The 23,785-nt window shown below is 37.9% G+C and overlaps 1 protein-coding gene across 4 annotated transcripts in view; it reads left to right on the top strand.

The window, feature by feature from the left end:
- The first annotated feature begins 4,653 nt into the window (after positions 1 to 4,653).
- LOC135210065 (uncharacterized) overlaps positions 4,654 to 23,785 on the top strand; it is a 49,620-nt gene continuing 30,488 nt past the window's right edge. The window contains exon 1 of one of the 4 annotated variants that reach the window (XM_064242861.1): positions 4,654 to 5,562. In XM_064242861.1, the coding sequence (XP_064098931.1) occupies positions 5,479 to 5,562 (84 nt within the window). In that variant the 5' untranslated portion in view covers positions 4,654 to 5,478. Of the gene's footprint in view, positions 5,563 to 10,272; positions 10,382 to 11,176; positions 11,353 to 11,584; positions 11,849 to 23,785 lie in introns of those variants that run through there. The other 3 variants (XM_064242862.1, XM_064242863.1, XM_064242864.1) reach the window with 3 other exon arrangements.

Here is a 23,785-nt window from a genome sequence, read left to right as displayed (position 1 = left end):
ATATGCAAATTAAGCGTATTGTGAATTTCTTCGATTAAAAAAAATGCAAAAGAAGGCTGGAAATAATACATACCAGTTTATTTCTCTCTCTCTCTCTCTCTCTCTCTTCTATATTCTCTTTCTCTCACCTCCCTTGCTATTTCGTCTCCCCTCACGAAAGCAGTTATCGAATGAAAGGTCTCACAAATAACTTTCAATATTCAGTGGCGATACAAACCTTTGAAATGCGTTCTCCTCCTCCTCCTCCTCTTCCTTTTCCTCTTCCTCTTCTTCTTCTTCTTCATGTTTTTCGTTTAGGCCCAGGTGTTTTGGCGGTTGCGTCAAAGACGCATAATACGGAGTTGCGTCACGGGAGAAATTGCGTTATCTCTTTCTTATGGCCTCCAAGAGGCTGACGGGACTCTGTAGATTTACGTCTCCTTTATCTCTGATTATATTCCTTATTCTCTTATGGACACAAAAGCGCCCACTTTTCATTTTAATAAAATAGTTAAGTACTAAAATGAAGCGCCCTCTCTCAGTGTTTGTTTAAACAATGCACGAGGGTCGGAGATTGCTAATTTTTGCAGTAACTCCAGCTTGGGAGCTCTGGTCTTAACAGTAAGACCTTCTACATTTCCGCATGTTGATGCATCCCTGCAAGTCCCAATTCGCCCCACAAGTCCGAATTCTTGCCTTTCTTCATGTCTATGCATTTCTGCGTTGTGTGCATTTTTGGGTGACTGTGCATTTCTTTATGTCAGTGCGTTTCTGCATTCTGTGCATTTATAAATGTCTCTGCATTTTTGGTGCCTCTGTATTTCTGTATGTCAATGCGTTTCTGCATTCTGTGCATTTTTTAATGTCTGAATTTTTGGGGTATCTGTACATTTCTTCATTCTGTGCATTTTGGGGTGTTTGTTCATTACTACATTCTGTGCATGTCTACATTATGCATTTCTGCATTCTGTGCATTTCTGAATGTCCGTGCATTTTTGGGGTCTGTTCATTACTGCATTCTGTGTATTTCTACATGTCCATGCATTTCTGAATTCTGTGCAATTTTCAATGCGTGCATGTCTGCTTTCTGTGCATTTTTCAATGTCTGCATTTCTGCATTCTGTGCATTTTTCAATGTCTGTGCATTTCTGCATGTCTAAGTTCTACCAATATTTAAATTTTGAATTGCATACTAGCACAACATAAAAAAAATAAATTAAAATTAACTTTGAAGCGAAAATGAGCGTATCGGCAACTATAAATACAATAGAAAAAATAAAGTTGAAGAAAACTAAGACTAATGCAGAAAACAAAATAGTATCCCCCGATTCCAGGTTTATGAATTATCCATTTTCTATGTTCTTTTGCGATCAGTGGGAAAACAGCTCCGGGTTCTGTGGGAACGGCTACGCTTGTCGAGTCTTGACAATGGATCAAAATAGATCAACTATGAGGCCTGACTCACTCTCCTCTCTCCGTACAGGCATGTGCTTTCACACGTATATATATGTGAACTTTGTTCATATATATACATATATATATTTGGTGTTCTTAATTTCCCCCAATTAAGGACAAACTCTTCTCATTCGTCTTTCCTCGCTCTCTCGTTTTCCCACGAATGGGGAGGAGAACGAAATAGCATTATATTTCCAGAACCTGCCATCAGCAGACGACGAAAAACAGGGCTTAGTTAGACCAAAGAATACCAGGTCAGACCGCTTCCGACCAAAATAAGGACAATCTCGCGCATGACGTCACGAGGCTGCATCTGGCCGAGGTTCAGGTAAAAAAATGTCATCAGTCAGTATTTGACTTTACCAGAGTGAAGAACAAAGAAGCTCTCTTAGACCGGATTCAATCCTTTAATTCAGCAGTACCTGAGATTAACGGGGACCTCTCTCACCCAAGGTCGTGACAGAGAGAGAGAGAGAATGGGTGTGGGCAAACAATTCCATAGTGACCCTTCATTTTATTGTTTTCTTGGTTTTCTTTTATGGCCACATACCAGTAACGTCACAAATATGCGCAGTAACTAGACTTAATGCCTATAACTGTTCCCGCCACTCGACTCCAAACCATTGGATGACTCGACCTACTATAACATGCACCAGAAGGCTGTTATAGCAGCCAGGGAACTATAAACATGTTGATAGTTCCATGATAGTAGCTATGCCCACCTCATTTCTATTATCTCTTCATTGTTAGTAATGATTTAGATGCGTCGCCTTCATTAATTCCCCCCCCCCCCCCCCCCACAGATTATACTTTTTTCCTTTTTATTCCTGTGCTCTTTGTTCTGAAAAGTAGAATAAACGATGAGAGTGGGAGTCTTCTAAATTAATTGAGAACTTGCTCTAAAATGCAAGTGAGGTGAAAAGGTGAAATGATGAAAGCTTTGCTTTTATTATATGTAATAGCAAAAGTGCATTGTTATCTTGGTCTGAAGGTTTAAATATTCCGCAATTAGAATTATAGTCGATCTTCTTTTTCTTTTGCGTACGGGCACACACATGCAGGCATGCACATATTTACATATGCACACAGTAGAGATAAACAAAACTTTTTCGTATAGTCCTTAGAAAAAGGCTATAAATAATTTACGAAACGACAGCATAACATGAATTAAGTGTTTATTTCAAAAGAAGGCAACAAATGATGTTGGAAATCGCTTTGGCATTGGCCATTACTTCCAATGTTATTTCCTGAAATACATGAGATGAAAGAGTATAATAAATTATATTCAATCGTATGGAAAGAGTATAATCTACTGTCAGTGAAAAATGTACACATAAAATGTAATAAATAACGTTTGTATCAGCCACGAATGATATATTTATACTAAAGATTGGCCACTCGGTACAACTGCCGGGAAAAGTTAGTTGCATGGAGCAAAGATAGATGGCGCTCATTGTCAAGAAACATTCAATAAAATACAACTACAGGATGATCATCCCATTAAGCACGTCACTGATATTGTGCAGGAGTACATAGATCGATGCCCACCATTACGGGGATTTTTTTTCTTTTTTTTTTCGTCCCAATTGGCCCAGGGGACTTGCCTCACGGGGATTGGGCGATCTTTAGGCCTAATCAGTCTGTGTAGATCTATAATGCCTTCGATTGGCTTGGGATCGCCTTTGTTCCACTGGGATTTCTGCGAGAATTTAAAAAAATGTCTCTCGTTCATCGTAACACACACACACACGTACACGTTTCACATGAGATTATATACGCGTAGATGGAAGTATAACTGCAAACCGTAGTTTGTTGTACTCTAATGTCGTTTAAATTTTATTATTGCCAGTCTGGCTTAGCAACCACATTTCTTACGCAAGTTCTAATACACGAAAATGGAATGGTAACACTTTTATGAGGTCATCTCCTCTGATTAGGAGAAGAAGCTTATGTTGTTGGCATAGTCATTCCTTAGTTGCACTTCTTCTGTACACTTGGTGGAGTCACATTCTTCTTATTATTATCTTTTTCCGGGCTTCGATATTGATGTTCTTCTTTTATTAATTCTTAAGAGCCTCGCTGTTGGTTTTACAGTAGAACCAGCAAGAAATATTCAATTGATTTTTAGGTTTTTGCAGTATACTCGAATCATATTAACTTGTTAACATTTTTTTTTTTTTTTGCAGCATGCTAAAATTATAGTTCTTCCCGATTGGAATTGTGTGGGGTGGACTTATTATTATTATTATTTTACACGTTGCCAGGAAAAATAGTTCAGGAAATAACTATGGATTGCAAACTCTCCTTTGTCAACCTGAATTTGAAAGGAAAATGAATTCAACAATGGTTAATCTTTTTCATTTCTAAACGACACGATTTGTGGTGTATTTTCTGATCAATCAGTAGATGTCACAGTTCAGTAGCTCGGTGACCGCATTACTATTATAAAATATTGTTCACCCATTCGGTCAGATGGTTATTATGAACTCGAAAATCGAGTGGCGGAACCGTGAGTTGCGTTATTACGATGTAACGCGTTTTATTTTGTAGACTCACCACCCTCGGTGACACCTACCCACCCCCAAGGTGGCTACCCCTCACCAAACAAAACCGCCAATCCCAGTAGCCAGCCGGTTTTTGTTATTTCATCCTTATAACCAGCTGCCTACCCTCTCCCCCTGCTCTGTGAGAACCCTTAGTACAGCGGCCGTATCCCCCGCCCCTTTTATCGTCATTATGCACATGGGTATATTGGTATTAGTTACGTCACAGCGTTGGTGCGTCACTCCGCTCTAGCGGGGGTATTGCCGAGACGGGTAGGATAGGGGAGGAGGGGGAGGGAGGCTGAAGGGATGACAGACCAGGGACAGATGTAACTCACTTTTACGCACATGCCCCATAACGCATCGGAGGCAAGAACAGAGGGCATCTTTCGTATTGTCTCCAGTGAGCTTTTCCGAGATTATTTGTAGGTTTCGGGTAGATTTTACCATTCTCGTGGACCCGACAGGCTTCCTCGTCCCGTTTATCGTTAGCATTGGCGATGTTTTTACTGTGAACGGAAACGTGGTGACATATCGACCGAATGATCCTTTTACCAGGCGGCTTCTGACTTACTTGAGTGTAATACTTGAACAATAATAGCTAAGTCTCCCTTGACCATGAAACAGAAAAGACCTGATCCTACGCTCTTTAATGCCATGCTGAAATAATATCATTGTTTCTTTTTTTCTAGAGTCGCGCAGACTTTGTTTATCAACAAAGCCCACTTGTCTTCCGTATAGCTATAGATAATTGCTGCCATCAGCTGAAGGACACTCGAGGAGTAGTTGTCTAGCTACATACAGCAAGCTGCATCTGCCCGGCCGGAAATCAAGACAGCAGCAGCAGCAGCTGGCGGCGCTGGTGGTTGTATTTGTGGCAGGAGAGTGAGTGTGAGAGAGAGAGTCCCATGGTCAAAACACACTCTTTATTATGAAGCGTGCCGGGCATGGGCGAGGTCCCACGTTTAGTCAAGTCCGGTGAGAAACCAACGACAAAACGATTCGACGTCGTAAATTTGCCCCGTTTGTGTCAGAGTGAAGGAGTTTGTTGTTTTGTGAAAGGGGATTTCTCTTTATATACAACCCGGTGACGTAAATCTTGTGTTTACAGTTACGAGAAAGGGTCGCTCGCTTGGAGTTTTTAGACTAAAACGACGGATGTTTCCGTTGAAGGAATGCTCGTCATCTGTGTTACTGAGCGCAGGATAGCGCATCACTGTTTGTGAGCCAGAAAAAGAGCTCTCACTCACGTAGCAACAACAAACAACAACTCAGGTGATGTGTCAACGCGGGTGATTTCAGCTTATAGGAAAACAGTGAAGTAAATTAAAGAAAAAAAAGTGACATGTTCAATTAACCGCCATTCGAGTGACTTGCTGTGGAAACGGTTGGAAACGCAGCGCGTCAACAAACCGCCCGGATACGATAAGGCGTGATAAAAGGCAGAAAGACACGAGCAAGGAGAATGCAGTAAAGAATAAATAAAGGAGAAGCCTACAAGATGGAAGACACAATTAACGCCGAGTTTTTAACTCCACTCCAGGCCCTACTGTGGAAGCGGCAACGCGATCTCTTCAATGCCAGGGTAAGTTGTGTCTGTGGAGGTGGGCGGGGGTGCTTGGGGGGGGGGGATGGGATTTGTCTGAGGACAACAGGACTATTGTTAATCTCTTTATTTAGAGGCATTTCGTGTACGGCTGTTCGCATGTGTGGAGGCGAATCATTACATAGTTGTTTGTTGTTTGTCTTGTTAGATTGCATTTTACAGCAAGTATTTAAATGATTCTAGTCCCAAGAAGTTTTGTGTGCTATACTACATTATAAGTACTGATTATCAGAATTGTTTGTACGTCCGCCAGCCTTGTTTGTGTGTATGTGTAAGGGGGAGAGAGAGAGAGAGCTGAATGGGTGGAAGGACGATGGGCGAGTGAGTGAATGTGGTTTGGTAAGGTGGTATTGTTCCTCATTCAGGTACATAAGGATATAAAGGTACGGACGCCTCCCAGTCCCAGATTGAGCAGTGGACTGTGGGAAGGTGCGCTGGAATTGATTTTTATTAGGCTAAAGATAGATCAATTTAGGCCTATATAAACACATATACTTTGCTTGATATTAAGAGAGCTACGCTCAGAAGTCTTCGGTATTGTTATAGTAGATGCCTTTTCTGTCGCTGGGGAAAAAAAGCACGTGGTATCCTAGTGGCTTGGGCCAGCATCTCTTGGGACCACCAGGTGGAATGCGTGTAGCACGCGTCGTCACGAAGCTGTAAATCGGTGAGGAATGGGGTGGGGATGGAGGGGAATATTGTATCTCTCTCCTCCTCCCTCACCACCACAACACACACACGGATGATCGGGCACTTATGACACGAGGTGCGTTCTTTTAGAAAGGATTGGTCTACTGTTTACAATTTTTTTAACATGAGGTGCGTTCTCTTAGGAAGGTTTGTAGGTCTTATGTATACAATTTTTTGTGTGCAGTCTATTGTCGTATTAGGCTATAAGCAGTTTAACATGTATATCTTGACGGTGCGTCAGTTATTATTATTATTATTATTATTATTATTATTATTATTATTAGGAAAAGTGTTGAATAGTAACATTCTTTTACAGTATGATTTTGTAAAATTTTATATGTATGGTTACATTGATACGTGTATGCATGACTATACATATCTTGTCTCTCATGTTATCCATAATATATTTTTTTCATAGCGTTAGGTTCAATTTTCAATTATTACAAGAGTTTCTGAAATCAGATATTAAATGCAAATATCGACTTCATTCTTTTTAAGATTCTCTGTTTTATTTAGACTGTTGGTCCAAAAAATCCGCCCCCCCCCAAAAAAAAAAAAAAAAAAGTGAAAGCGAACAGATCCTCACAGTTTGTTTAATGGACTGCCCAGGAGCAATAGCCCTTACTGGCATATGGCCAGCTTAAGCTAGGCTACTATTCACAGTTGGTATACTTCCATTGTATGTCCGGCATTTTTTATAACAAGGGGAACGGAAATAATTGAAAGAATTCTCACACTTGTAAATGTAGAAAAGCTCATATAAATAAAACTGAAGCTACTTGGGTATTTCTCCCAGTGAATAATTATAATTATAATTTGATTATAAATTTACAACAATGAGTTTATACTCGACACCTTTAAGCCTCATCCAATTAAAACCTGAAGTACATTCTTAAAGCCAAATAAGTTTTGTAAACAATAACAGCAACACGGTTTTAACCAAATCATTCAGACCACAGATCTTGTAGGACCTTGATGCTTTCAGAGTATATTATTATCCTGTTTTGGCCTAAGTTTCGCCGATGTTACAGCTATGTTGGGTTCAGCAGGTGAAGAAGGCACCTGCTTACCAACTAAGCACTCACCATTGACGTAGAAAAAGGTTTCAGTGCCTTCTCAAATACCTGGAAAGGCAAGTGTTTCTGAATGTGTCTGATACATCTTAGACATTGTCTGTGATTAAAGTCTTACAGATTACATGATAAGTAATTTTGTCTTTTTAGGTAAAATTGTAGCTTTCGTCATATTTGTCATTTGGTTCTGTCAGAAATCCTATTAATGTGTTATATACTATATCTAAGCATTATTTTAATTGTCTTAACGGTACCGAAGTATCGGAGAATTTTATGTGCCCTCTAAAGGTTAGAGTTAAGCCAAATGGTTTGACACTGCTTAGCAAAGCCCTGTTGTTTTGGTTTGTATTTTGAAGAAGGGGGTCATAGGCTGTCTGTCACTTTATGTATAAACCAAATGAATATGAGGATAGGAAGTAATTGCTATCTGCATTAAATTACAGACAAGGTGAGTAAGAGCAACAGGTCTACAGTAGCTAGTACCTAGTAGATTCACATCACCCGTGCATCTGATGTCTAGACCCGTCCCTTACGACGCTCCTGATTCGCTGTTGATAAGCCAATCTCAGGGCTTGGAAACTATCTGTCTCTATCGGGAGTTCATATAGGCAGGATGTATGTTCCGCCTCTCCTGAGCGATACGTCTTTCAAAAGTATCCCTCAGGAGAGGTGGAACATGCATCCTGCCTATGTGAACTCTCGAGAGAGACTGAGAGTATCCAGCCCTGTGATTAGCTTATCAACAGCCAATCAGGAGCGTCATAAGGGACTGGTCTAGACATCAGATGCACGGTTACTGTGAATCTACTATATTTGGAAAGCTTCATTGTTTGGTTTCATGTTACACATGAGTATAACTATCTTTCAACTTTATACCATTATCCTTACATTTTCTGTTTACCGATTCTTCACGCTTTTATACACTTTAGAGATGTTCATGAATTGGTTTAGATTTTTTTTTTAGGTTAATTAAAAAATCACGTATATACGTGAACCAACATGGAAGCTCCTCAGATCTGACGAGAGATGTATCTTCTGTTCGTGGAGTAATATGTTGAGTAGAGCTTTACGGCCAAGTTAATACTCGATTATTTTCTATTTGTTTGAAAATTTCAGAATGTGCTACATTACTCTCCTTGAAGGGGAAAGGTGTCTGGAACGTAAATGATGCTGCTGTTCAAAAGTCTGAATCGCTTTTAATTCATCAGAATTTACGAAGTTACAAAAGCATTCACTTCCATGTGGTTAGAAGGCCATTGTGGTGATAAAGTTCCACTGTCAGAAAGTGACAGTTGGGGATAATATACCAATTTTTTTCCTCCGATAACTTCCAGAGAACAAAAGAAGGATCTTCCTTTAGATAGTGACCCACTACAGGTACGGTGGTCGTTATCTAAGACTAATATTTCTTGGGTGTCAGTATCTTTATGGTATTGGCAGTATTTAGTTTACATTTTTACGGTAATCTCCAACGTGCTTTCACTAAATACGCCGCTGAGGTGGATACATGTCGGGTAAAAACCCATGTATTAGGCTATGCCGTAGCTTCTTCCTCTAACAAATGCACAACTACTGATGCACTATGTTTGTTTGTTAATATGGCGTTTTTCCGTTGCATGGAACCAGTGGTTACTCAGCAACGGGACCAACGGCTTGACGTGACTTCCGAACCACGTCGAGAGTGAGCCTCTTTCACCAGAAATACACACCTCTCACTCCGAGAATCCTGATGCACTATTGGCGACGAAATAGTTGAGAAACTTATTTTAAAATAGCAAAGTTGTTTCGTAACTTCCAACAGCCAGTTGTATAATTGGGCTAAAAAAAAAATCCAATTAATTAACTTTCCTGAACTTCTTGGAAGTTGGTAATTGTCCCGAGACAAAATAATTTGGCAAGTCAGGCAGAGGAAAATTCTGCCCAGCTCCGATTTTCGCCTAAAACCTATATATATATATATATATATATATATATATTATATATATATATATATATATATATATATATATATATATATACATATATATATATATTTATATACATACATATATATATATATATATATATATATATATATATATGTATGTATATATATATATATATATATATATATATATATATATATATATACATACATGTGAGTGTGTATGTATGTATGTATGTATGCATGCATGTATGTGTGTGAGTAAAAATATAATTTCATGCAGCAATTATGTAGACAAACATAGTAGGAGTTTTGTCATGGGGCTACAAACACAACTGGACTGAAGATCTTTTCTCACGATCGTGTGGATATTATTTCTCTTTGCCATACTCTGTATTTTAGTTTTTGGACTTTATTTCAAATGGTTGAATTAAGGTTCTTGTTTAGTTACAAAAAATACAAGGAGTTAAACAAATGCAATGTATGATGTGCAGGCTATTTGAAACTAGAACAGATTGTAAGTCAGGGGACAGAGCATTTGAACGTGGCGCACCAAGACTACACAACAAAATACCTTCTGAAGTGAAGATCATACAAGAAGAAAGCAAAATGTTAAAAAGAACTAAAACTCTCCTATTCTACACGAGCTACGATACTGACGAGAAAACGCTAAAAGACCATTGTGAAGAATAAGAAGCAAATTATTTTGAAAATGTACAAGGGCCAGCCAGAGGCCGAAGTGGACAAAATGAAAGTAATGGGATCCCATCAGTAGATGGATATTTTGTTAGATTCCGAGTTGCACTAATATACCCATGGAAATCGTGGCCACACCACACTGTAATTGGTGCTGGGACCCGTAGTAAAGGCTAGAATAGTTGTGTAAAACATTACACTTCAGTCCTTCATTGCTTTAAGTTAACAGTCGTTTATCCTTCGAAAGGCCTTTGTTAACCTGCAACTACTTGGATAACTGCGGAACCCCTTATTAAAGTTTGCCAGACGCTGCTTTTCTTTTAACGATTTAGTCAGTGATAAAAGTTTGACGGTGACGGTTCCCGTGGTGGTGTAAAGGTGTATGTTATATGTGACCTCGTTAACGCTTAGAAAGGTAAAGGATTACGTACTTAAATTTGTTACGTAAAGAAATGTTAACCGTCTTGTTTTAACGTGTGGTAGTCATGTAAATGCAAATCAGGAAGAAGACTAACCAGGTGATTCAGACTAATCATGAGTGGTAATCGTGTTTCTGCCTGTTCAATGGCTCGGTGACAAAATGCTAAAAGCTTTCTTCCACCCAACAGGATATTGTGTGATTTCGTTTTTTAATTATAGTGCCCGTTTTCTTTTTGTTTGGAAACCGTCAGAAATTTAATCCATCTGCTTTGCTGGGAATTGAGGAAATATATTCGACTCCTAATTCCAGTCAAGTATCCATTAATCGCAGCATCCTTTAACATTTTATATTCCAATTGTAAATGGGATTTGGTGATAAGTGACACGATGGTGTGGGTGGGATTAGGCCTACTTGATGTTCACGCTGTTGAAAGGATTACAATATTTGCTCTTTGGATTTCCGTCATGTCGCCTGGTTTTTCGGTTACATTCTTTGTCTGCTTGAGATTTATTAGCTGTTATCTAAATGTTTTGTCAGTTAGCAGTAAAATCGTGAACAATGAGCCTCTTACAACAGGTTGGAAATGGCACTTTATCGAAGTTCCCCTTGAACTAGGAAAAAACCGACGACTTCTTTAGTAGTCAATGAAAGAAAACGAGGACGTTTGATATATATTTATTATTTTAATTACTTTTTAATTTCTCGTTTGTTTTTCAAAATGCAACAGCGCCGAGACATTTTGTTCATTTAAGGTCTTCCGTATAATTAGAATTTGAAAAAGATGCAATATGTCACATTTTTTTAATATCTACCAGATTTGTATTTACATTGAATCAGCTGTTTATAACAAGAGGTGACCTGACCCCGCTTATTTCCCTCTGAAATCTCTGCATTTTCGGATTATCACGATAGTTTCGGTCTTTAAAAAATCTCCAATATACAGGGCATACACATACACAGGCGGGGTAAGTGGAAAAATAATAATAAAATAAGAAATTAATAAATTAAAAATGATTGTGAGGATGCTATTGTATGGCGTCAATCTTACATTTGTCTCTTATATCGGTAATTATTATTTTTAATGGTCACATTTTTCCCGCATCTGTGACATTTAGGTCCGTGTGACTGGTGGGGAATTGGCAAATGCCCCAGGAAGTTGGAAGGAGGCCGTTTGGGCCGTTTTTAATGCTGAAAAGATTAATTGGAATGGGATAAAATTGTGACGTGTGATTGATGGGCCTTTTTTTGGTCTCGATTTGCGGTGACCGTTCGCCTTGGCAGCGGCTTTGCTGTCGTTGTTGCTGTTGCACTGGTCAAAAGGACCTGTTATTGCTCTTCAACAACTCCAAATGATCATAATACCGGGTTTGTAGGCTATTGCAGAGGCCAGAGGACTCGTTTGTCTGTGCAGTGAGGCCTAGCCTGGATCTTGCCTGAGGCTAGAATGGTAGGCTAGCCTAGGTCAGCATATGCCTATTTATTGTTTTCAGCATTAACAATAGATTCGTGTTGTATTGCTATAATGTAGCAAGTGTAGTGTCTCCCATGCTCTGTGGATGATCTTTCAGATGCATGTGAGACTATGACTTACCTAACATTGTTTTAGCCTAGGTCAGGTTAGGGTAGGCAGGCAGATCAGAGAGTGGCAATAGATTTAGATTATGGATTAAATAAACGTTTATTTTTTGAGCAAGAAGTTAATAACCAAAGCTATTGCCAAGATGACTGATAAGAAATTAGCTTTTTTTTTTTCTTCTTTTTTTTCTTCAAGAACATGGACAGTTTGACGAGAGTCATATCCTATGTAGTTAAGGTGAGTGGTTAGCATTGCTTGGCCTGGGAACTTTCAAAGACCCAATTCAATCATAATTGTTTCATGAGATAATCAGAACATTACAATTATGAAGTTTAAGGTAAGGAGTGAGACAGAGGAAGTTGAAGGGTGCCCTAAGGTAAGGAGTGAGACAGAGGAAGTTCAAGGTTGCCCCACCCTTTAAGTATCCTGGATCACATTTATGTTGGTTGTGGAGTTTAGAGAAACGAAGGGCTTCTCCTCAACCCCACCCAGTCAGTTGGGACCCAAACTTTCTAAGATGAAATTAGGTAAAGTGTTAAGATGAAGGTATGTGAAATCAGGATGTGTCCTCTTGTTATTGTTATCAAGGTAGGGCGTTACTTCATATGTGCTGATGTGTGTTTGTGAGGGAGGGCTTGGTTAAGTTTTACATATCTTAGGTGAAGATGAGGTTGATTGCATTGTGATGATGCACCAAATTTTTGCCATGGGCTTTTATTCCTCTTTTAGTTTATTTTGTCATTTGTAATTGCATGGTTTGGTTTTCACCACTTAAAGGCCATGGTTTCTTTGTGGACTTCCATGATTGTTTGAAGTGTGTGAGGAGGAAAACATAAATAAGTGGTTTACTCCAACAGTGATTGAAAATATACACACAAGTGGTTTACTCCAACAGTGATTGAAAATATACACACATTTACACACAAAAAACAAGATGAGCACCAGGGAAAATATAAATATAATGTATGCATCTTTTTAAGACAAGAATTTTGGCTAACTTGTCATTCTGTTGACTTCCGTAGCTTTAACTACTTCTAGTAAATATTTTATGTTCATATCTTACATGGTTCATATATTATAATAAACATGGCCTACCAGGCTTTGTTTGTGGATGGTATTCATATTTTTATTTCATTAACCCAAAAGGGTAAGTTGAAAATATCTGTATTGTGCGTAAAAGTAGGCAGATGTTTTCTTTATAGAGTTGTTTTTTATTATTTTTTTTTTATCAAGGATGATAGTCTTATGTGAAACTTCTTTTGCTTAAACAAAATTGAAAAACCATGGGTGCTATATTGATGCAAGCTTATGATTTACCAAAAACGATACTGGAATCACTTTAGTTTCTGCACAACCACATGATGCGCCGGAGTTCCATTAAACTACTGTGTGTTTATTTAGTTGTAGCTGTGATAAGAAGAGAACTCTGTGACATGAAATTTTCCATATTTATAATGTTGGTAGTTACTGATTGACAGTTGCTGAGGCTTGTTTACTGAGAAATAAAGCCTTATCCTGGATTTGTGAGCTTTTCTATTTTCATATGTTTTGTGGACCTTAAGACCATACTGCTATAAAACCTATGGATAGCTAGGCTGAAGAAAATAAAAAGATTTTGCAGGGGTCAGTATGACAGTGGTGTTGATTCTAGTGAAAAGAAATGTGGATATTTGTTGTGTACTGGAGATACAATAAAAAGGAGCAGCAGAAAAAATACTTTTTTGTTAACAGTGGCAGGTGTGAATGTTGGTGGAACAGTTGCAAGATGAATAGAAAAGTGATAGAATGGGGACAGTTGAGCTAAATAGTATGAAACGCCCACTTTCAGGAGGGAATAGCTACAACACAGCTAAAGAGCTCAATCCGTTTCTGGCGGTCAACGATGTTACAGGGTTGTTGAGCAGCTCTTAGATTCTGTATTTCACCAGATAGTTGTGATAGTAACTTTGTTTGGTTAAGTATTTTTGTGCTCTTGGTATCAGAAATTGTAGTAAGGTCTGTAAGACTAGACTTAATATACCAAATAAGACAACCATAATATTTGTTGCAGTTGTTGTAAACAAGTCTGATCACCAGACATTAGTTGCATTGAATAAAAGGACTGGGATAAAGGGAAATGGAAAGTTTTAAATGCACATTGAGAAAAAGTACAAGGTGACAGACAGAGGAAGGCCGCTTTTTGAGTTTAAACCAAGGCTCGTAGTTAACCTATTTTTCCTAAGGATATTGTTGATTTACTTGTCCCTTCAATGCCTATTACTGCTTTCTCCTCTATCTCCAGTCCTCTTGACTTTTCTTGTAAGTACCGTTTCCCAAATTAGGATTTGGTAAGAGTCCTGATGGACAGGTTGAGTGGTGTTGGTGCAAGTGCAGTGTCTTTAGAGTGGGGGTTGGCTACCCGTCCCACCGAAGCTCCTAAACCAAGGTCCCTGCAAAGCTCTCCTTGCTCACCTGGAAGAAAGCAAACTGGCAGTCAAAGGGAGGTAGATGGGGCTTGCCCATGGGTAGTTGCTTCCTTAGTTGAGCCTTTTGTACGTTCAGTCGAGCCTGTCGTACATTCCCGGGACTCTACAGACGTTATTAGAAAGGCATCCTGTTAGATGTGCATACGTTATTATCCAGTGATTCTGACTCTCATGAGACAAAGGGCCTAGTCGCCGCTTTTCTAGTTGTCTCCAGGTCATTGAAAAGACATGGCACTTCGTTGGAGAATGACACACCTCCCGTTTGTAAGCGAGCTGTAGAATGGAATCTATCCCTCGCTCTTCATGCAGTTTTTGGATGTCCCCCAGTAAAGATCAGTGGGTCTCTACAGTGACCTCTGAGCATCCAGTGTCCGAGCACGCAGCTTATGAAAGTCAAGTGTCCAAGCACCCAATTTTCGAGTGTACATTGTCTGAGCGCCCATAATCCAAGCGCCCAATAGAATTCGAGCATTCAGTGTTTGAGCACTCAGTGTCCAAGTGGCCGGTGTTAGTAGACTCGCCCGTCCCTCAGTGGTCTCCTGTGTCATAGGGCTCACTCGTTGAAGCTCAGTCTCCTACAGTTAAACGTTCAGTGACTAAAGGAAAATGTCGTTCTTCCGACCTGTCAGTTGAAGCCTCTTCCGCTATTGGAGACCCATCCTTTGCCCCTATGCAGCAGCAGCAGTGACAGGCAATCCCTTGTTATTGGCGGTGGTTCAGTTTTTGGCGGGGTGCAGGTCAGCGAAAACTGCCATTCATCGAAACTTGGGGATTACTGTGCCAAGTTTCAGTGAATGGTGCCGATAACCAGTGAATGATGCCTCTGTTAGGTATGTTATGGTGCCATAATTCTATTATTGGCACCTCATGGCGCCAATAACCAAAACTTAGTCCGTTACGGCGCCATAAATTGCTGATTTTATGGCGCTAGACAAGCCTCATAAAACCAGATAACTGGGGGACTGACTCTGCCTGTAAGTAATTATTGGTAAGTATATACAAAACATATTATATTATAAAAATGTCATATTAACATTGCAAAGAAGGTCATGCGTGTGTTTTCAGTATGCTTGTTGCAAACAGGGAGACCAGAAAAAGAAAAGTAAGAATTATGGGAAAGGTCATCAGATGCAGTGACAGAATGCAGGCAGAGTACACAATAGTAAGAGGGAACGAAATGACCATGTAGAAATGACAGCTGGTTTGAGGATGAGATGTTTAAGCTTTGGAGAGAGAAATCAAGAGGGAGAAGGAGTTCTGGAATTTTCCCAGAGCCAAGGATTAAAGTTGCTGAACACAACATGTTAAATAACTCAGACACTGATAGTGATCCAGAATGGAAGGCTGGAATGCAGAATAATTCAATCTCAAAGAGCGGGATTGCACTGAGACTTTCTAGGAGATTTGGTAATGAAGTAAATAAAGATGAAGAATGGGACTTGAAAAAGGAAGAATTCAGTGAAGAATTAAATGAAAGCATCAAAAAGTGGTAGTGGAAACTAATATATATATATATAAGAAAATAAAGCAAAGGCAGAATACGTAGAATGTTGTGTGATATTTGGGAGAGGAATCTGAGGAAGAGGGATTTGGTGGTGGAATTAATATATATAGTGGGCAATTTAAGAGAATAGAGCCTTCAATCACTGGCAAAGGACAGACAAGGAAGCGGATATTCAAGGTGTATTCAAGATGAGTGAGTCTAAAAGGCAGGTGACAAGGGGAACGAAAGTAGTAATTTGGTAGGATTTTAATCGGGATCTCAGTGTAACAGAGATAAAAATATTATGTAGCAGAGGGAAGAGAGAAAATATTCAGGATAGCAAAATGGGTGAGGAAAAGTGTGAAAGGGTGAAAATGGACTGAAGGATTAACAGAATGACAGGCAGTATTTTTAAGATCTGATTGACGAGAATGAATACAGACTGAGGATATGGACGTTAAGAGTGCAACTAACAGTTCACAGTTTACTTGAGCTAGGTGTTGTATGTTTACACATTTTGGTCTGTTAGTGTTGTTATTGCATTTTTTCTGTGCTTGGAATGGGTGTTAACGTAGCCAAGCAAATTTTCTATAAATAGTGTAGATATTATTGCTGTAGCATATTTTGGTGTATTGTAACTGTGGCTCAAAGGTGTTGTGCTTGTGGGTTGCTTGACAACAAGAACTTACTCATATGAGTTCTGCAGAACGCCTAACCTCCAGAGATGCTATTAGTACGTTGATACATTAAAAGATGAATGGAGCACACAATTGACAGGAGACAATCTTCATTTGCATATTTACTCCTTGAAGATGCAAACAACTGTGCTACAGCCCTGCAAGCATTCCAAAATAGTGATGTTCCATTCAGTTATGTTGTTAAGCAACAATACAACCAGTGGCATACATCCACAAGAATGAGGGAGGACAACCTCTCTCCTTCTGTGTCCTTGGGCAAGATTGAGCTGTGGCCAGCTACACTCTTGTCAGGATGAATCTTGAATTAGACCTGCTCAGCCACCAGGTACAGTTCATAATGGCAATGGTCTCTTGTATCATTGCAGGGTGTTTGAGCTCAGGGGAACACCAGTAATTGAATTGTGTGCCTCTGGCATAACAGGGTTCCCAGTGTTCTGCCTTTTTATTGGCAGACATAGGTTCTTTGGTCATTTTTGGGTTTTCCACACTATCTTTGGTATACGTATATGCATCCATCCATTATTTACATTAAATGGCTTGGTTTTGATTGTTTCAGAGATTCCTTGCTGAAATCTTCCTGAAAGTTAATTGCTGGCTACCGTAGCACATTTTCTGTTTGTGTGTTGTCCCCAGGTCTAATGTTTTTGCAAAACATTATGCGCTGAGGATATAATTTTCCCTGTACATATTATCTATAGTTTGGCAGGATGACCAAAATCACAATTTTTTGCAATTTGGGGTCACAATAATGAAGAGATATGTATATAGTGTCTGATCTTGGATACACTATTCTCAACACCATGAATGCTACAACTTGACTGGCCAATAAACAGGTTAAGATGTTAAGGATCAAGTTGGATACAGAGATTATTCATGCTACTCACCAGGAAGGCATCCATATATTAGGGCTTGTGCCTTGTATGATAAGGCGCCCTATGAGGTAATGTTAGACTAGCGATAATCTATACGCTAAGTCGGTTGGTATTGCACTTCCATCTTCAATGGAGTGTCTGGGGTTTTGTAGATCACTTACGAAGTCGGTATTATCTTTACGACGATGTGTTAAACTCATGGTTCGGTGAGGTTCTTGTAGAAAACCACTAAGTATAAAAATAGATATAATTTCTTCTGAAGTTTTACATGGTGAAGATCAGGTATGATTGTACAAGTCTTCTAATAACGATAGCTTGATCGCTTCTGCCCATGATGATGGCTAATCCTATTCCTCTACATGATAAAGCTTAGGTAAAGAGGTACAGGTCTTCTAATAACGATAGCTAACTCTGTTCTGCTTGTCTACCATCTCTGTTACAAGTTATGAAGGAACAGACAGTAGTTTCGAACATATGAACATACTATCAGATGACATAGTTTCATACGAACACACAATCAAATGAGACACGCTACTGATCACGTAGGCCGTTTGAATAATAGGTCGGGGTAGTTGTCTCAAGCAGGGAGCTTGGACTAATGTTTATAAACAAATGAATGACCACAGATGTTATCTTAGCCTACATACTTATTGTATACGTCATCTTTAGCGTCTCTAGTCTGATCACATTCCTGCAAGCAATCTGGTTGACCTCTTTAGTTTTAGACTTTTATATATATGGACTAACATTCCATATTTTTATTATGTAAATACTTACATTAGCTCGGTCAGCTACCAAACCAACTACTGAATATTACTCAAACTTGACTTTCATTTGACTTATAGGACAGTGTGATACAGACACTATGTGAATATATATATATATATAAGTAAATAAAAATTCATGGTGTACATGAATTGATTCAAGTAATAAAATATAAAACAATGATATTTGGTAAAATAATAGTGATCACATGATATATATAATGATACAGTTTTTCACTTCATCTCATTAAGATACATATGCTACAGAAAATACTAATGTACTCTGATAATTGCATAGAATGAAGATTAACATGATAAAAATCATATTTTAACTGATAAAAAAGTTCATATATGAATTTGATAAATTTCATTAATGTTTATGCTGATTGATTCGTTGATTTTTATGCTAAATGTTATATATCTGATTAGTAATTCATATACTAACTCATAAATAACTGCAGATATTGGTAAGATAAAAGGTAACAGATTGATTATAGGCTACCTGATTTGTTTATACATATGTATGAATTGGATTCAATATAATTATGATTAATATATGTGCACTTTAAATAGATTCCTATTGTGTACACGCAAAGATATATTTAGATTCTGTTATTTATGATCATTTATATAAGAGATTCCTATTGCGTACACGCAAAGATATATTTCGACTCTGTTATTTATGATCAATTATATATAGGATACATGATACTTTATATATATAGGATACATGACCGAGGTTATACTACTTCACTTTCAACTAGCTTTCGAACAACTTTTCGTCCATTACACAGTTCCAGACAACCACCTTTAGCCAAATGAAACGGCCTTTTTCAATGGTTAAAACAAGGGGAAAATTTGCCTGGGCGGGTCCAACGTTCCATTTTGCGCTCACACTTATTCTCTGCATCCTAAGCTACACGATTACGTTCGCGACTGAATATGATCATCCCAGCACGAGTCCTTCGCCAGCAAAGTAGAGTTGAATATCCTTCGGGTCGTAATTGTCGGAAGTATGTCCCTTATTGTAGTCGATTCCGACAGCCGCTGGAGCGTTCCGCATTAAAACGAGATTAACGACGAGATACGGTGTCGGTCGAAGAAGTCCATGAAATTCCTTTCACATTGTAGGCGGTTGTTACTTGACTGTAGTCATCCGCTGCGACGAACGATTTTTTGAAGTTGCTATGTGAAACTCTCATACTGCAGGATACTGTAACCGGTTCCATTAATCAGCCTGCAAGTGAAATTATACTTGTCACAAGGGCAAAGTAAATTCAGACGACATCCAAATACAGGGGAGGGGAGAGAGCCAATTAGACCAGACTTAACCCACATGAATTCGCTGATATTTTGGAATTCAAAAGAGTCCAGCTGTACAAAACTTTTTTATCCATGGCATTAACAATGAGTGAACCTATCCAGGTCTATGATGACTTGTAAAAATATCCAGAATTATAAAAAATAAATAGATATCATTACGAATCTCAAAGAAAATTCGATATTCTGGTAGTAAGTTACTAGAACAAAGAAGTGGAAAACGGAGCTAATTGTAAGATTGCCAGGCAACATAAGAGTCAAAGAGAAGATTAATCATGATTCTATGTGCCCTAACAAAAGTTTCATATTCAATTTTCTCGTGCTCATCCTCTGAGGTTAACTTTTAAAACATTATTAATAGGTAGGAGATGCAACGAAAAAACCCACTATGTAACTAATTTCTATATAAACTTTGGGTTTGGGTTTTCAAGAAAATGTGACATTTTCCCATAAATGTGATTTACCTGGATTGTAATAAGCTAATGTTGCAAGTAACTAATCCATATCCATATCGTGATACTTCTAAATGTCTATGAGGTTCAGAAAAAATTAATTCATTTTGTTGTTATAGAAATTCTATTTGCTTATATTGTTCATTAATTTTAAAATGATTACAAGTCCTTAACTAATTGCATTACACACACGGATAAGAATATGTTATGTGGCCTGTCATGTGACCTATGAACCACATGTGAAGTTCATGAACTAAGCATTCCTTTCTCCAGTCAATCTGCTTTTGCAAGCAGAGCGACACACAGATGAAGCCTGTGTAAGCAGATTATTGAGGTTAAAAGGAACAAATGCTGATACGGCAATGATGACGTCGTCAACCTTGGCAGGAGATTGCTCTCAGCCAGCTAAGAGTTACGTTACTTGCTGTAAGAGATACGACTTTAGTATTTTCAAATGATATTTTAGTGTTTTAATTCTCCACCCGCATGAGAAGAATGTCTGAAAAAAAAAAACAACAGTACCAAAATTGAACAATATATTAGTTTCATGTTGGAAAACTGCAAGATTATGTTAAATTAAATATTCCTTATTGAAACTAATGAAAAAGGTTTCCCATATCAAATTCTATATATTATTATTACCCTGTATAAGATTCCAAATATAGGATTATTTCATAGATAACATTTTCACTTCTAGACTTCCTGACTTTAAAATCTCTTTTATTTATTTTATTTATTTTATTATTATTATTTATTTATTTTTATTTATTTATTTAATTTTTTTTTTTTTTTTTTTTTTTTTTCCATTGACTACGAATATAAATCACTCCGGGACAGACAATATGTCAGTAGGTTTTGATATGCGTTTGAACTTTTAGCTTATTTGTCATTACTAAAGCGTTTAAGTTAGAGTTCAAATCTTTACGCATATATATTTGGATATTTAATGGTTACCGTTTTGCTTATTGATATTATCGTGATTCCTTCTTTTTTATTATAATTTGTAACCCTTCTTCCGACTTCTTACGGAGTGTATTATATTGACTCCACTTGTATCCATATTTATTTTATTTTTTTATATTATTTATGTATATATTTTTTTTATATATATTTGATAAATTAATGGTTGGCTTGAATATGTGGAAAAGTGTTCTAGCGGCGTACCAGTATAAGGCTACTTGCGGCATCAATTCTATAGATACAAGATATAAATGATAAAGGTATTTAAAACCGCGAGAACCGCTATAATCTGGTCGGATCCAATATCACGAGTTGTAACTCGTAAGACATTGACACTTCCTATTTAATTATCCGTTTATTCTACCAAACCGATGACTCTGGGCTGGGTGATCAAATATATTATTGGTTTTTTCTTAATGGAAAGGAATTCACACAACGTGTTAAGGAGATTATTATGATTTACACCACCCGAGTCACAGATTATTATGTGTTGAATTCCCTATTTACTTAGATTTAAGCACTCATAAATATTCCTAACGCACTCAATTGCGTGTTTGTTTTTAGTGCTATTAATTCTATATAACGTGTCAAGGAACTATTAACACTAAGAAGTGTTTATTCCCTCTGTCAGACTCGTAATTCTGTTAATAATTCTACGTATATTCTTTCAAGGATTGATTTGGCACAGGATAGGCCCTTAAACTGACAGTGTCTTAGTGTGTCCCTTGTCTTCATGACACGTGTTACAATCAGTTATGTGCTTTTATATCTGTAAGCATGTAGGCCAGTAAAATAGTGATTTGGCTTTCTGTGACGTAGTAGGGAACCCCCTGGATGACGGAATGCAACCAGTTTATGACGATTGGTATGAAAGAGATTATTACTACTACCTGGTCGTTAGTCATCTGCTGTGTTCTTCGGGTTTTCCTCGTCACAGACCTACATATAATATTACATTTGATTACATTTTATGATACACATACTTTAAATATACTTTTGCTTTAGGGTTTCTGCTCGAAGTGTTTATTGGTTTGCTTAGCCACTGACCCTGTTTCCGTTTCGAAGTGTTTATTGTTTGGTGTTTTATTGCTGCTGACTCTGTTTCCGCCGTTCGAAACGTGTTTATTGTTTGGGTTATGTCTGTTGACGCTTGCTTTGTTCAGTTTGTAACAGTTCTGCGCTCCGACCCAGATATTCAATAGCTCGCGATCTCTTGGGTTAAGGAATTTCTTGTTTAGATACGGTTTTAACAATAGGTACGGATGTTTCTATATCTTTTAGTCTAATTAATGGTTCTTTGCAGTATGGTGCGGGATTGCGGGATAATGCGTCAGCTATGATAATTGCTTTCCCAGGTAGATATCTTATCTGGCTCCAAAGACCTGAATGATCATTTGTCACCGAGTTCCTTTTGGACTGTGATTAAAGCCTTTGAAAAACTCGGTAAAGGACTCATGTTCAGTAAGGACTTTATCAGGATAGCCATAGATTATGAACTTAAGATGTACTAGTGAGTTAAAGATACCTAGCCCTTCCTTGCCTATTACTGCATATTTACTTTCAGAGGGCTTTAGTTTACGTGAATAAAAAGCTATAGGGAAGAACTGTTTATCATATTACTGAAGTAATATCCCTCTTACCCCTTGGTCTGAGGCGTCTGTTGCAATAAAAAAAAAAAATTCCTTATTTAAATCAGGGATTTTTTAAGTTAGGTAAGCTGCATTTTCCGCTTTTAAGATATCGAACGCCTGTTGATGCTTTTCATACCATAATAAATCTACGTTCTTCTTCGTAAGATCTGTTAAAGGAGCTGTCATGATTGAAGAGTTACATATTTACATACGATTGTAATACCCACTAAAGCGCGAAAGTGCTGTATTCCCCCTTTTATTTTACGTTAATAAGTAGCCGGAAAGTTATGAATAGCCGACACCTTACCATGGACTACTTTTAAGACCTTGACCAGACACATAAAACCTAGATAAACATGTTCGGTTTTAAAAAAACTCACATTTAGATATTTTACTCTGAGATTATTTGTCTTTGTCTCTGTTCTAGCTCTAGTTTATTGTGAATGTACTTCTAAGGTTATTAGAAAAGATTATAAGACCAACCAATAGGCATGTAGAGTATCCCCTAAAAATCTCCAAACACTATATTGTAATTGGGGTGCAACGTAAGCCGGAGGCATACGTAAAAATTGATAATGTCCCCTGAGTGTGCTGAAAAAAAAACGGTGTATGAGGTACAATCACTTAGGTAATGGTATCAGGTAAAAGCCTTTAAGTAAGTCCAAGTTGGTGAAAAAAAATTTATTCTAACCTAACAGAGATAAGATGTCGTCGGTACATCGCACTGGAACTATCGGAAGTCGTTTCCCTTGTTTAAGCGACAGAAATCTACGCAGATACGCCAAGTCCGATCTTTTATGGCATGACGTTTGAGGGAAAAATTATATGGGCTTATTTGATTTCCTAATGACTCCTATTACTAACATTTTTCAACTACGTCATTTATCTCTATTTTGAAATTTCATTGAAAGTCTACACGAAGGTACGTATATAGCTTAATGTTTGTGTCCTTAGACCGTATTTTGTGTTAAATTACATCCGTTTTTTCCCAGAGATCACTCGCTAGTGGAGAAACTTCCTGGTATTCAGATAAAAGATAAAAAAAAAATTTCTGCTGAATCACCTCTGCTTGAATGACTTTACGGATATTACTTCAGATAGATTATCAGAGAGATTCATCCACGACTGGTTTGGTTGGGGCGTGATTAAAAATTAGCAACAATAAAAAATGCGATAT

Source organism: Macrobrachium nipponense, chromosome 39 (genome assembly GCF_015104395.2).
Source record: "Macrobrachium nipponense isolate FS-2020 chromosome 39, ASM1510439v2, whole genome shotgun sequence".
Lineage (NCBI taxonomy): Eukaryota > Metazoa > Arthropoda > Malacostraca > Decapoda > Palaemonidae > Macrobrachium > Macrobrachium nipponense.
Note: the sequence above shows the minus strand (reverse complement) of the source record. Positions and strands in the feature narration are given on the sequence as shown.